The following is a 15,145-nucleotide window of genomic DNA, read 5'->3' on the forward strand; positions in this document are numbered from 1 at the left end:
GCTGCGACCGGCTTGACTACAAGTACGGGTGCGACGAAGTGACAAAATAGCGGCATGCGATTAACCCGATTTAAAAAAAAAACGTGTTATGGTCGGCCCTTAATCGCATCGCGATTAACGCGTTAACGCTGACAGCCCTATATATATTGAACACGAGACAAAACCTTCAAAACAAATTAAGGTCTGGAAAAAGGATGGAATCTTTTCATTAAATTGTAGGAACCCTGTTAACACCTGCTCCATGCTAACGGAGCGCTGTTTACCCGGGTGTCTGTTAACACCTGCTCCATGCTAACGGAGCGCTGTTTACCCGGGTGTCTGTTAACACCTGCTCCATGCTAACGGAGCGCTGTTTACCCGGGTGTCTGTGTGCCGCTCTGCCTCATAAACAACTTTCTTTTCTTGGCCTTGTTTGCGGAGGTGAGGATGGAGGTGAGGATGGATGCATTTCTATGGCAACAACCTTCTCTTTTTCACCCACTCCCGACCATAACACTTGCCTATTAGTGAGACGCCTCTCAGACAGCTCTCACGGCGAGCCGCAGGAAAAGTCAAGGTAATTTCTCAGGAGCTCTTAAAGACGGCTGCTATTGATACCGCCACAAATGGCGAAGCTTTCATGGCACTTTTTGCTTGCTTTTGTTTGGTTGGAGATCAGAGAGGCGCGCGCATTGACGCGTGGCGAGGGGAAAAGGCCCGCTGCGTTGATAAGAGGAGAAATGTGGCGAGGGAGGTGCCATCCACGCAGGAAGGAAGCGGATGTTCAGCTACGTTCACTCCTTCCACCCTGGAGGTTACAGAGACAGAGACACTGTAGCACTCCTGCCTCCCTGGAGGTTACAGAGACAGAGACACTGTAGCACTCCTGCCTCCCTGGAGGTTACAGAGACAGAGACACTACTGTAGCACTCCTGCCTCCATGGAGGTTACAGAGACAGAGACACTGTAGCACTCCTGCCTCCCTGGAGGTTACAGAGACAGAGACACTGTAGCACTCCTGCCTCCCTGGAGGTTACAGAGACAGAGACACTGTAGCACTCCTGCCTCCCTGGAGGTTACAGAGACACTACTGTAGCACTCCTGCCTCCCTGGAGGTTACAGAGACAGAGACACTGTAGCACTCCTGCCTCCCTGGAGGTTACAGAGACAGAGACACTACTGTAGCACTCCTGCCTCCCTGGAGGTTACAGAGACAGAGACACTACTGTAGCACTCCTACCTCCCTGGAGGTTACAGAGACAGAGACACTACTGTAGCACTCCTGCCTCCCTGGAGGTTACAGAGACAGAGACACTACTGTAGCACTCCTACCTCCCTGGAGGTTACAGAGACAGAGACACTACTGTAGCACTCCTGCCTCCCTGGAGGTTACAGAGACAGAGACACTACTGTAGCACTCCTACCTCCCTGGAGGTTACAGAGACAGAGACACTACTGTAGCACTCCTGCCTCCCTGGAGGTTACAGAGACAGAGACACTACTGTAGCACTCCTACCTCCCTGGAGGTTACAGAGACAGAGACACTACTGTAGCACTCCTGCCTCCCTGGAGGTTACAGAGACAGAGACACTACTGTAGCACTCCTGCCTCCCTGGAGGTTACAGATACAGAGACACTACTGTAGCACTCCTGCCTCCCTGGAGGTTACAGAGACACTACTGTAGCACTCCTGCCTCCCTGGAGGTTACAGAGACAGAGACACTACTGTAGCACTCCTGCCTCCCTGGAGCTTACAGAGACACTACTGTAGGACTCCTGCCTCCCTGGAGCTTACAGAGACAGAGACACTGTAGCACTCCTGCCTCCCTGGAGGTTACAGAGACAGAGACACTGTAGCACTCCTGCCTCCCTGGAGGTGACAGAGACAGAGACACTATGGTAGCACTCCTGCCTCCCTGGAGCTTACAGAGACACTACTGTAGCACTCCTGCCTCCCTGGAGGTGACAGAGACACTACTGTAGCAGTGCTTCCCAACAATAAATACATCAATCATTAAAAGTGGCAGTACTCCAGTCTGCTATGATTGCCAATTTTGTGAGTCAGAACTCTAACCCTGATTATACGATTATAACTACCGTACTGTTGTTGCGCGGCGCAGCCATCTTGGATTTTTGAGGTCGGGGCTGCTGAGGCTCCTACGAGTTTGGAATGGGAAATACCAGCTCTGGTGACATCAGCGTCCCAGCTCATGACCTTTGAACCGTAAGATTACCAGTTCCCAGTTATAAAGGAATGCACGATAAGATCTGTAGCCTCCACCGGAGGGCACGGGCTGAAATAGGTCGTGTGCTCAGAGGTCATCTGCAATCCTGCCAGCACAGCACTTATTTATTCATGGGACACTTAACAATGTCCCTTTGATAAACCGGCCTGATGAAACTTTAAGCTTCTGTTGTCTGGTAGAGGACAATGATTCACAACTCAAGGACCCCTGGTGGTGCCCAGACCCCACGTTGAGAACGGCTGGTATAGGAAACTCTGGGGTATATTAATGAAACAATGACACGAATAAACGTGTGTCTTGAGAAAATGCCATTTCATTGTAGGTTTTCCAGACTTTTTCTGAAGCTGTGGACGGTATCGTTACTGGCCCGATATCAAATATTAGAGACGTGATAGAGCAATATGTCATTTGATGCAGCAAACAAAAATACAGACACAGATAAATAAATAAATCATATCTTGTGGTTTGGTCGGCTAGGATCGGTAGCGTGTTCCCTGCCGGTATTGTCTTCCTCTTGGCGCAGATTCCTGACATATCAACAAACAACCAAAGCAACAAAGCCCCTTGTTTTTCTCAGCTTTGAATCCTGGAGCCATGCAGCCCTCGACCCCCCGTCGAGTCGCTGCAATAGCTCCGGCGCTGGAAGCCGAGAGGCGGAGAAGCAGCGCGTTTGCAGGACAAATAGTAATCAACAACCTGGCAGGGGAAACGTAGCGCTGTGAGCGAGTTGCTTTCAAGTGCCTCTCCAAAGAACATTTCTCTGTTTTTGCTGCTTTCTCTAGACAAATAATGGCTGACTTATGTATTGTTTTTAGACGGATGAGGGATTTTCCGTTTGTTTCTTTCTTCTGTGAGGTGTTGGGCTGGAAGGGTGCAGTCGACAAAAGCACCCATTTCTGCTGCCTGGCCTTTGGGAAGGTGGTGGGTGTGAGTTAGTGGGTGCTGGTGGAGCTGCCGTGTGGCTCTGTAACATGCTGGCTGCTTTACATTCTCATGCGCTGGGAATGCCTCATCTTAACAAGGCGTTTCGTCTGGGATTCAGTGTTGAAATCATTTTTAACCCATTGATACCTGATGCAGCATTTGTGTGTGTATCCCTTTAAGACCACAAACCGCGGTCTTAAAGGGATATACACACAAATGCTGCATCAGGTATCAATGGGTTCAAATAAGTGGAGTTTCCACTGTGCGCGAGATCATTTCACTTGTTCGCGTTCTTGAAACACGGGACGGCATCGTGAAATGTTAACGTGTGTTAAAATGTCTTCATAATCTGCAGTAGATTCCCTGCCTACCTAACACGAGGGTCGCAGGTTTGTGCCCCCGTGTTACCTCGGGCTTGGTCGGGCGTCCATACAGGCACGATTGGCTGTGTCTGCGGGTGGGAAGCCGGATTGAGGGTATGTGTCCTGGTCGCTGCACTAGCGCCGCCGCCTCTGGTCGGTTGGGGCCCCTGTTCGGGGCGGGGGGAAGGGAACTGGTGGGAATAGCATGCTATGTCCTGCCGGTGAAGCTCCCCGCTCTCAGGTGAAAAGAAGCGGCTGGCAACTGCGCATGTGTCGGAGGAAGCATGGTGCTAGTCTACTGCTCTCCCCAGATCAGCAGAGGGTGGAGTAGCCCCATAACGTGACCCTGCTACTGTATTCCGATATTCTCGTACAGCAGTGAGCATCACACAGCATTCAATTCGTCAATGAGTGGGAAACGCTGTTCAAAAAGCTCTCCTACCCGTATCCGACGTCCGATTGTAGATCCGAAGATATGATCGTAACCCTAGTGAAGCCAGTAATTTGACCGGAGCTGTTAAAATGATACTGCTGCGTGAAACAACCGTTTAGAAGCAGTCTTTCCACAGCCTGTGCCGTACTGAGGACAGGAGAAGCTTCCTAGTGCCGACAGGAACCTTGGGAGTTTGAGTATTTCATGACATGTTTTACTTCCCAGGTGCGCTGGATTTGCGTTGATCACTGACAGCCGCCGTCTCCGTGTGACTGCATGTGTTGTTTGCTCGCCGCGTGCAAGCAGTGCACCATGATAGTGAGATCAAACACACCCTGCTGTAAATTCAGCACAGGCTGTGGAAAGACTGCTTCTAAACGGTGGTTTCAGCAGCAGTATCATTTTAACAGCGTCGGTCAAATTACTGGCTTCAGTAGGGGGACTATCATATCTTCGGATCTGCAATCGGACGTCGGATACGGGTAGGAGAGCTTTTTGAACAGCGTTTCCCACTCATTGACGAATCGAACGCTCACTGCTGTACGATAATATCGGAGTACAATAACAGGGTCATGTTATGGGGCTAAGGGTGGAGCAGCGACCGGGGCAGCAGGGGGAAATTGGCCAAGTACAATTGGGGAGAAAATTGGGGGGGATCCGAAAAAGGAAAAAAAAAAATCCTGATCTGGAATCTGACTGGCGACCGCTCTACTTCAATCATTTCGATTCTCACTACTTTTCAATTTCAAACTGACTGCTCTTATTGTTTATGTTGTTGTGCATCAAACTTGGGGAGCTGCGAAAACAATTTAATTGACAAAAAGAGATATTAAAATAGAATGTCCCGTAACCTGTTTTGAACAAAGTTATTGTAACGCGCTGAGTTGCACTGGAAACAAGTGAAATGATCTAACCCCTGAAGAATTTCCAGATTTCAAAACTGAACAGAAGATGAACTGACTTATTAAAATGGACTCTGTTTTTGCAGTTGGGTCATCCAGCAAGCCTGGGGGAGCTGTGGCTTGTCTTTCCCCTACTCACGTAGATCACCTCCTTATTTTACGCTCCACTTTGTAGAGACACGCAAATTCCACCGTACATGTTTTATATGTTGAGTATGAAAGCCCCATAAACATCTACCATGCTTCTTGTAGCCCTGATCCCCTCCCCTCTGATCAGACTGCTGTCATCTACTGACCCTCTGCCTGTAGTCCCCTTACTGACTGAGCTTTCATGGAGATGTGTTTCCATTCAAACCCAATCAAAGCACATTGCAGCGGGGCTAACGGTTTACATGCAAAGATGTTCATGCTAGCTGCCAGGCCAAAAGTCTCCCATTGAATGAAGCTTCAATAAGGAACCAATGGTTACTTATTTCTACCAGGATGAGGCTGATCGGGTTACTCTGCTCCAAGTGTTTGAGACTTTTGGTTACGCTTATTCCAGTGTGTTAACCTGTGTAGTAACTATACTATATAGTGTATATAGTATACTATATAGTGTGTAGTATACAGTATATATTATGTACTATGCAAGTATTCTAAATGCATCATAATAATGTGTAAGCACTTAATGAAGTGTGGTAAAGTTTTAGGCAACTAGTTGTAGTAAAGTAGCCGTGTAAAATTTTAAATCTGAAATTCAGTCCTGGAACTGTTAGGTCAACAATGACTGTTATGTCAATGTTATTTATTCTAACATTAGGCTATTTATCGTGCTGTATTTTGTTAATCTTTACTTTATAAAAAAACTAGTTTTTGGTCTATTCTTATATAACTTTTTTTTTTATTATTATTATTATTATTAGCTAGCTAATTGGAATAGAATGGCAAAATTGTATGTTAAAACATTTACCACAGTTTGTTTGATAGAAGTAAAGTCATGCAATGCTGAAAATTAAATTTGCGTAAAACAAAATGTGTAATAAGAGTATTTTAAACATATTAACGTAAGGCTGTGTAGCATTTACAGTGTTTGCCGTCGTGTTTGACTTGACATCAGGTTCTGCAGCTCAGAAACTTAAGTTGAGAAATCTTGGAATTCCAGCTGGACTCATTGTCCTTTCTCCTACTAGGAAGTTGGCATTTCCCAATTTAGGACTTCTTTGGAAGGCAGACGATCACAGCACAAGCACAGTATGATTGTGTACTTAAAATAAAAACAAAATACTATATTGATTTTGGAAAGTCTCAACAATACTTTTCCAGTACAGTAGTTAAGACACAGGAATAAGGCCGCTGGAAAGTAAATTGTTAGCGATATTAAAAAAGTGAACATAGTCACTTGACTTGATTTGTCTGGGGAAGCCGCCTAATATTCTCTCTGTCCAATCAAGCTTCAGCACAGCAGAACCCGGCCCCGCCCATCCCTGCGCGGCAGCACGAGGTGGCCATGAACCGGCAGCAGCGGTACTTCCGCATCCCGTTCATCCGGCCGGGCGACCAGTACAAAGACCCCCAGAACAAGAAGAAGGGCTGGTGGTACGCTCACTTCGACGGGCCCTGGATCGCACGGCAGATGGAGCTGCACCCGGATAAACACCCCATCATGCTGGTGGCAGGTCAGTGCACGGGCTGGGTGTGAGGGGGCGGGGTCAGTGCACGGGCTGGGTGTGAGGGGGCGGGGTCAGTGCACGGGCTGGGTGTGAGGGGGCGGGGTCAGTGCACGGGCTGGGTGTGAGGGGGCGGGGTCAGTGCACGGGCTGGGTGTGAGGGGGCGGGGTCAGTGCACGGGCTGGGTGTGAGGGGGCGGGCTCAGTGCACGGGCTGGGTGTGAGGGGGCGGGGTCAGTGCACGGGATGGGTGTGAGGGGGCGGGGTCAGTGCCACGGGCTGGGTGTGAGGGGGCGGGGTCAGTGCACGGGCTGGGTGTGAGGGGGCGGGGAGGAGGGAGGAAAGATTAAAGATTGAGTGAAGTAGGGAAGAAGGAATGAAGTGAAGGAGAGAGAAGGATAAGACAGGGTTTCAAGGAAGTGAGTGTCAGAAGGAAGGAAGCAAGGAGGAATCAAGGGAAGAAAGGAGTACGGCCAGGAAGGGAGGAAAGGAGATAAGGGAGGAGGCAGGGTGGAGAAGTTGAAAAAAAGCGACATGTCAATACAACAAGTGCAAATTCACAATAGCTGCGACCACATACGCACATGCATCCACGCGTTCATGCATTCTCACTCACACCCCACCACGAATTTCCAAAATGCAGGATGAGGGCGCTTCTTATTGGCTTACCCCCGAATCATCACTCCTCGTGACTAAACGCAACCAATCATCACTCATCATGCCTAAACCTTAACCAATCATCACTCCTCATGCCTAAACCTTAACCAATCATCACTCCTCATGCCTAAACCTTAACCAATCATCACTCCTCATGCCTAAACCTTAACCAATCATCACACCTCATGCCTAAACCTTAACCAATCATCATCACTCCTAATGCCTAAACCCAACCAATCATCACTCCTCGTGACTAAACCTAACCAATCATGACTCCTCATGCCTAAGCCCAACCAATCATCACTCCTCATGACTAAACCTAACCAATCATGACTCCTCATGCCTAAACCTTAACCAATCATCATCACTCCTCATGCCTAAACCCAACCAATCATCACTCCTCATGCCTAAACCTTATGCTGCCTACACACTAGAGGATTTTCAAATCTTAACCGATTTTAAAAACATGAGAGACCACAGACATAAGGACAATTTCATCAGATTTTAACATTAAAATCGCCTGAACGCACACACTAGACGATTCGGCCAGACTGCGAGACCACACACCAGCCGTTTGAAGTACCGACTCACAGCGATTCCAGCAACTAGACTGTAGGCTGTTTATATCCCACAAAACCGCAATTTTTTCACACAGACAACAGCAGATGGCTCTCCAAACATGCACCGAGCGGCGGGTCCACTTCAAGCAGCGCGGACACCCTCGCAAAATGAGCTAAAACAACGTCCTGTCTGAGAGCTCATATTACAGCATATCCACTCCCTTGAAGCAAACAAACCGCTCCGCTCGGCACATGTTTGGAGAGCCATCCGCCGCTGTCCACCCTGTTTTAAGCTGTGAGGATGCTGGGGAGAGAGGAGCTACATGGCACTGCTGTTGCCACAACTCGTAGCGCTGCATTAACATCCGGGTATGATGCGTCGACGCGTCCCGGTCTGCTCGCTCTCATTGGCTATTGCGGGTTCCGTCGGGAGACAGCCATCGTAAATATCAAACATGTTTGATATGCCCGATTCGAGATCGGGCAGGCTCCGATTCAATCAATAATTTATTGACACCAGACACTTGACAATTATTTTGACAAAAAATCGGTTGAGACTAGCCTCGAATCGGGCCACGCCCCCCCCGAGGGGAATCGGGCATTAAATCGGGCCTTTTATCCTCTAGTGTGTGGGAAGCATAAACCAATCATCACTCCTCATGCCTAAACCTTAACCAATCATCACTCCTCATGCCTAAACCTTAACCAATCATCACCACTCCTCATGCCTAAACCCAACCAATCATCACTCCTTGTGACTAAACCTAACCAATCATGACTCCTCATGCCTAAACCTTAACCAATCATCACTCCTCGTGACTAAACCTTAACCAATCATCATCACTCCTCATGCCTAAACCCAACCAATCATCACTCCTCGTGACTAAACCTAACCAATCATCACTCCTCATGCCTAAACCTTAACCAATCATCACACCTCATGCCTAAACCCAACCAATCATCACTCCTCATGCCTAAACCTTAACCAATCATCACTCCTCATGCCTAAACCTTAACCAATCATCATCACTCCTCATGCCTAAACCCAACCAATCATCACTCCTCATGCCTAAACCTTAACCAATCATCACTCCTCATGCCTAAACCTTAACCAATCATCACTCCTCATGACTAAACCTAACCAATCATGACTCCTCATGCCTAAACCTTAACCAATCATCACACCTCGTGACTAAACCTAACCGATCATGACTCCTCATGCCTAAACCTTAACCAATCATCACACCTCATGCCTAAACCCAACCAATCATGACTCCTCATGCCTAAACCTTAACCAATCATCATCACTCCTCATGCCTAAACCCAACCAATCATCACTCCTCATGCCTAAACCTTAACCAATCATCACTCCTCATGCCTAAACCGTAACCAATCATCACACCTCATGCCTAAACCTTAACCCAACCAATCATCACTCCTCATGCCTAAACCTTAACCCAACCAATCATCACTCCTCATGCCTAAACCTTAACCCAGACCTGGGCAAACGGCGGCCCGCGGGCCACATGCGGCCCGCGAGCGCCCCCTGTGCGGCCCGCGCTGGAATTGCAAAAAAAAAAAAAAAAATTTTTACAGTGCACCTGAATGCAACATGCAAGGTACCTGCTGAATAAGTGTCCAAATGTTCATGTCATTCTGGCCAATACTCCACTTCTGTTATAACATTTCAGTCTGGTATGGAATATCTTTCAATAATCTTTATGACTAAAAGGCTAAAAGTAATCTCATGTGTAAGAAATGACTGTTCTACTTTGAAGTAAAAATGGAAATAATTAACTTGTTGGTTTTGGATTTATTTAGCTTCAAGAGTGCATTTTTGTTTGTGTGACCCTCAACACAGGCTTTGAGAATCCCGGGCCACTTACTGATACTTATGCTTAAATTAACACACTCATATTCTGGTTTATTTAAAGAAAAACATTTTGGCTAGTGGAAATTCTAATTGGCTGGTAACTATAAAATATAGCAGCCATATTGGCAGGTGGTCAAAAAAGTTAATGACATAGGAGTGAGTGAGAAAAGGATCAAATATTGGTGTTTAAGACTGAATAATGACATCACACAACTGTTAATTTAAAATGAGGTATTCCTCTAAACCGCTCTGGTAGCGAGGACATTTTTTTGTGGTCCTCTCTATCATCAAAGTTCCTGGGTTACGGCATGACAATATTTGTTCGGCCCCCAGCAACAATCTGGGTTTCTCATGTGGCCCCCCATGAAAAATAATTGCCCACCCCTGCCTTAACCCAATCATCATCACTCCTCATGCCTAAACCTTAACCAATCATCACTCCTCATGCCTAAACCTTAACCAATCATCACTCCTCATGCCTAAACCTTAACCAATCATCACTCCTCATGCCTAAACCTTAACCAATCATCACTCCTCATGCCTAAACCTTAACCAATCATCACACCTCATGCCTAAACCTTAACCAATCATCACTCCTCATGCTTAAACCTTAACCAATCATCACACCTCATGCCTAAACCTAACCAATCATGACTCCTCATGCCTAAACCTTAACCAATCATCATCACTCCTCATGCCTAAACCCAACCAATCATCACTCCTCATGCCTAAACCTTAACCAATCATCACACCTCATGCCTAAACCTTAACCAATCATCACTCCTCATAGAGAGGCAAAGTGAACGTCACTTTGTCTATGGGAATGTCTATGCGAAAATAAATGGCGGATGAAGATCTCTGGTACATGTGCTGAAGCAGGTAGTGACGTTCCACTTTGGCTCTCTATAGAGTGACTTCTAGAGCTGGATGGTCGCACTCGCAGATAATAAATGTTGAGGATCCTGACATGGTGACAGGTCTATTGATCAGTCATTCCATCTATCCTAGCAAGAAAGAATGACAGGCTTTTATCTGAGAAGCCTGTGATCGAGCCGTTGTGCATCATCAGCCCGGGGTGATGCCGTTCTCCCACAAGGAATTAAAGTTTCATATCTTTTCATCTCTGCTCTCATATCAAAAGCTCACATTTTTTAATCTGCTCCCTCCATGTTCCATCACACCGCGGCACCAAACTGACCTGCGCCGTAAACATTTCATCGCACTCCATCTATATAGAATAACTACCGTATAAAGATAACTAACTGTGAAGAACATTTAATCGTTCTAAGTAAATACAGCATCTATACATACAAAAAAAAACGTTAATAACTATATATTTGGTTTGATTTCCCTTTGCTCGACTGAAATGGTCAGCACGAGTGGCAGAGCACATGTCCTTAATGTTACTGTGCAAAAAAAAAAAGATTGTTCACAAGTCCGAGTAGAGTCTCAAGTCTTTTGAGGACGAGTCTCAAGTCAAGTCTCAAGTCTCCGTGTGTGCGACTTAGTGGAAGTGCGACTCAAGTCTATACAGTAAACTTGTACTTATAAATGTCTTCCTGCAGGGAAGGACGACATGGAGATGTGCGAGCTGAGCCTGGAGGAGACGGGCCTGACGAGGAAGAGGGGGGCGGAGATCCTGCCCCGGCAGTTTGAGGAGATCTGGGAGCGCTGCGGCGGCGTGCAGTACCTCCGCAGCGCCATCGAGAGCCGGCAGGCGCGCCCCACCTACGCCACGGCCATGCTGCAGAGCACCTTCAAATGAGCAGGCAGCGGCCGTCTTCTCGCTAACACCACAAAGGGACGAATGCACCGGTCAACCTGGGTGGGGGGTGGGGGGTCCGGGGCGCCCCACGCCAGGTTCTGACTGCGGGGTGTTCAAGTGAACAGCGTTTTTTTCTTAATTGTCCTTTTGTCTTCTTTTTTGTTGTCGTTATCATTCACGTTGTCATTCTTGTTGGCTTCCGGGCCCTCGAAAGGGGGGCGAGGGCAGGGAAGCTTTGCATTGAACCCTATGCAGGAAAAAAATCATACCGATCAGATCCGCTTGTTTTCCAAGGAATTATATTTTCTGCGATATTTCTGCAGTTGTAACTACGAGGCCTTAAAAACTACTTTAACAGGGTTTAATTGCTGAGAAGTAGGACTTTTTCAAAGCTGCCTCCCCAAAAAAGAGAGCGGGACCTGGGGCGCAGACAAAATGGCGGGACCTCCGCACGGAGGGTGCAGCGGTCTGCGATGGCGGAGGAGTTAAAAAACACACGCCTTTCATTATTTAATGCCGGAGGCCTGAGTTCGGCTCCGACCGTGTCCAAATTCACATAAGGTATTTGTTATTAAGCCTAACCCAAACCAGAACCCTAACCTCAACCAAGTTGTTTTAACTACTTGCCTAAACCCAACCAAGTTGTTTTACTTGCCTAAGCCCAACCAAGTTGTTTTACTTGCGGAGCCACAAGCAGGCGGTCGCCCGGCAGACTCCCCCGAGCTCCAAGCAAGCAAGTCGAGCGAGGCTCCGCTGCTGAGTGAGGTTACCTCTGTGCGGAGGTCCCCCCATTTTGTCTGCGCCCAGGTGCTCTGGAAAAAAAGACGTGTTTTACTTTTATTAATTCATACTTGTTTATAATTATGCATTCCTGATTACACCGAAGGCTCGCCGGTGTGTCTCTTCCATCTTAGCAGCTAGCTGGTGATCCTACGCAAACTTAAAATCTGCTGTTTACATTGTCTAGGTGTAGTTCCTACAGGGCGATACTTGCACAAGGAGTTGTCAGCTCTCATCGTTCTCTCCGTCAGGTTGTCTCCAGATGATTCCTTCAGACTGCACTCCTAATTAAGTCACATGACTGCACTCCTAATTAAGTCACATGACTGCACTTCTAATGAAGTCACATATTTCATAATGACCACATTTCTTTTAACCTTTTGTCTTTCTTCCAACCGAATGTAACTTGAGACATTGTTGATTTGTTCATATCGTGATTCCTGTTTGGTTTTCCTCATTATGTGTGATTAAATATGTAAAGCTAATGAGAACAGTCCGAAATACCTTTACCTTTGCTCGCTGAAGCCAGCGGTCGGTTTTTGGCCACAAGCGTAATTCAGCTTCACGATCATGTGTTTTCTTTTTCTTAATTTGCCGCCTGTCTTGGCTTGTCGAGCATCGTTGTAGGAACAGAACGTGTGGACTAACAGTAACTTATGCAACTCCTGAGACACTTCCCATGGACTGAGCGAGTTATAACAAGTCATTAATGTCACATTTTTTGTCTTCTTAAGACAAGGAAAAGTAATCTGCCCTGTGCTGAGTAGGGCTGGGTATCGGTACTTGTTACCTTTAAGGTATCGACTGAAATAACCCAGTAGCAAGTAGTAACTAACGGTACCTGCATTCAATCCTTTTTGTACACAGATCTAGAAAGAAATGACAATTTGTATGGTTTGGCCAATCACCGCAAGCATTCATTTAATGCGACGTGTGATTGGTCCACTACCGCAGCAGCTACAACGCATACAGTCTGTGGTGGTGAAGAAGTCACAGTGTATGTGATGGAGTTGGCAGTTCAGTGTGTCAAGATGCCACCAAAACGTTCAAAAGTATGGCTAAAAAAATAAGGTATCGAATAAGTACTCTATTGGTATCGGTATCACTTTAAGGGTACTGGTATTGTTACTGGTATTGTCATTTTTTAAATGATACCCAGCCCTAGTGGTGAGAAAACAAAGCAGTTTCACTTGCTTTAAGGATTTTCATTATATAATATATTGAGTAAGGTGAGTCACTCCACTTGTCCATTTGTTTCACAGAAAATTATCCAAACAAATGACATTTTCCAAACCCTTGGTCAGATTGTTTCACTTGTTTTAAGAAATATTTTGATCCAAGATATGAGTAAGTGACCTGTAAAGATGGAAATTGTTTGATCTGTGAGAAGCTACTCGTCAAGCTTGTACAATAATGCACTGGTACTCAACGTTGAACTGGAACATTCATGCAACACTGAATATTTTATATACAGCAGGTTTGTGTGACAAAGAGTAAGATTATTCCAACTGGAATGTACACATTTATTTTTTAAAGTACACTTTCTACTCCAGTGGTTTGGGCATGTGAGATTGTTAATTAAAGCAATAATTCACGCAAACTAAGCTAAGAAAAAGGGTGCATCCTTTGCCATGTACATACACACTATATAGACAATCTGTTGTGACGCTCGACCTGCGCTCCTCACCTGAAGCTGTTGAGTCTAGACCTGCGCTCCTCACCCGAAGCTGTTGAGTCTAGACCTGCGCTCCTCACCTGAAGCTGTTGAGTCTAGACCTGCGCTCCTCACCTGAAGCTGTTGAGTCTAGACCTGCGCTCCTCACCTGAAGCTGTTGAGTCTAGACCTGCGCTCCTCACCTGAAGCTGTTGAGTCTAGACCTGCGTTCCTCACCTGAAGCTGTTGAGTCTAGACCTGTGCTCCTCACCTGAAGCTGTTGAGTCTAGACCTGCGCTCCTCACCTGAAGCTGTTGAGTCTAGACCTGCGCTCCTCACCTGAAGCTGTTGAGTCTAGACCTGCGCTCCTCACCTGAAGCTGTTGAGTCTAGACCTGCGCTCCTCACCTGAAGCTGTTGAGTCTTCAGTTTGTTCCCAAGCTTTCCGTTCCATTGACGCTCCGCTCTGCACTGGCGAGAGGCCACGCCCACGCACGAGGATCTATCTCCCTGCAAACCACCTGACCCCTTTACACATGGCATTCATGGACGTAACTAGCATGACATCACCCATTGATTTGTGGATTCCTGTTTTGAAGCCTCGAGTTTGGCATTTTGAACGTCGCCATCTTGGTTATTTAGAGAAGCAGCTACTGTAGCTGTAAGACCAGTTTCCCACAGAGCCTCCTGCTATTGGTCCACGATCGACGAGCTGCGCAATCACTGGACAGGCGACATGTCAATCACGCCTCATAGCATAATCTGCTCTATTTGACTCTAAATGTGATCATCATTTACAAAATGAACATCAGGCTGTATTGAAGAAGACTATAGTAACTAGCAATTAAGACCATAAACTCATTAGGAAAGTGTTTACTGCAATCAAGTGAGGTGTCATTTTGACATTGACTTCCATACAATCAGACTTCTTTTTGCAGCCTGATTGCCATTAGATAGAATGCAAGTTTAACGCCCCCCTCCAGTCAGTTGTTCTACCTGTTTAATGGGCAGTCTTCTATTTAAAATGTTCTGAGCCTTCTATGAGCGCAATGTTGTATAGTCGCACGTCATCCGATTCTGTGATTCACAGAGGAGATACGCCCAGAAAAACAGCTCAAGTTACGCCGGAAACGGTATACCCGCCTCCATAAAGCATCTCACCAACCGCCAACGGATTTCAAAGCTGATGCCCCTATTGGGAAGAGCGTGACTCAGAAGGGTTAACAAGCAAAATGCTTTAGTCAACCAGTGGCATTTTGAACCCAGCGAACGTGGTTCGCTTAGCTGACGTAGCTAACAGCTAGCTAGCTAGTTAACACGTCAGCTCGTCCTCAGTCAGAATCGTATTATTACGTATGACTA

The 15,145-nt window shown here is 46.6% G+C and overlaps 1 protein-coding gene across 1 annotated transcript in view; it reads left to right on the plus strand.

The window, feature by feature from the left end:
* Nucleotides 1-14,007, plus strand: part of myo6a (myosin VIa) — a 188,705-nt gene extending 174,698 nt beyond the window's left edge. Inside the window, exons 33-34 of the mRNA XM_083642594.1 lie at nucleotides 6,280-6,504; nucleotides 11,151-14,007. Of these exons, the coding sequence (XP_083498720.1) occupies nucleotides 6,280-6,504; nucleotides 11,151-11,350 (425 nt within the window). The 3' untranslated portion in view covers nucleotides 11,351-14,007. The remainder of the gene's footprint in view (nucleotides 1-6,279; nucleotides 6,505-11,150) is intronic.
* The last annotated feature ends 1,138 nt before the right edge of the window (nucleotides 14,008-15,145 follow it).

Source organism: Poromitra crassiceps (genome assembly GCF_964638095.1).
Source record: "Poromitra crassiceps genome assembly, chromosome: 9".
Classification (NCBI taxonomy): domain Eukaryota; kingdom Metazoa; phylum Chordata; class Actinopteri; order Beryciformes; family Melamphaidae; genus Poromitra; species Poromitra crassiceps.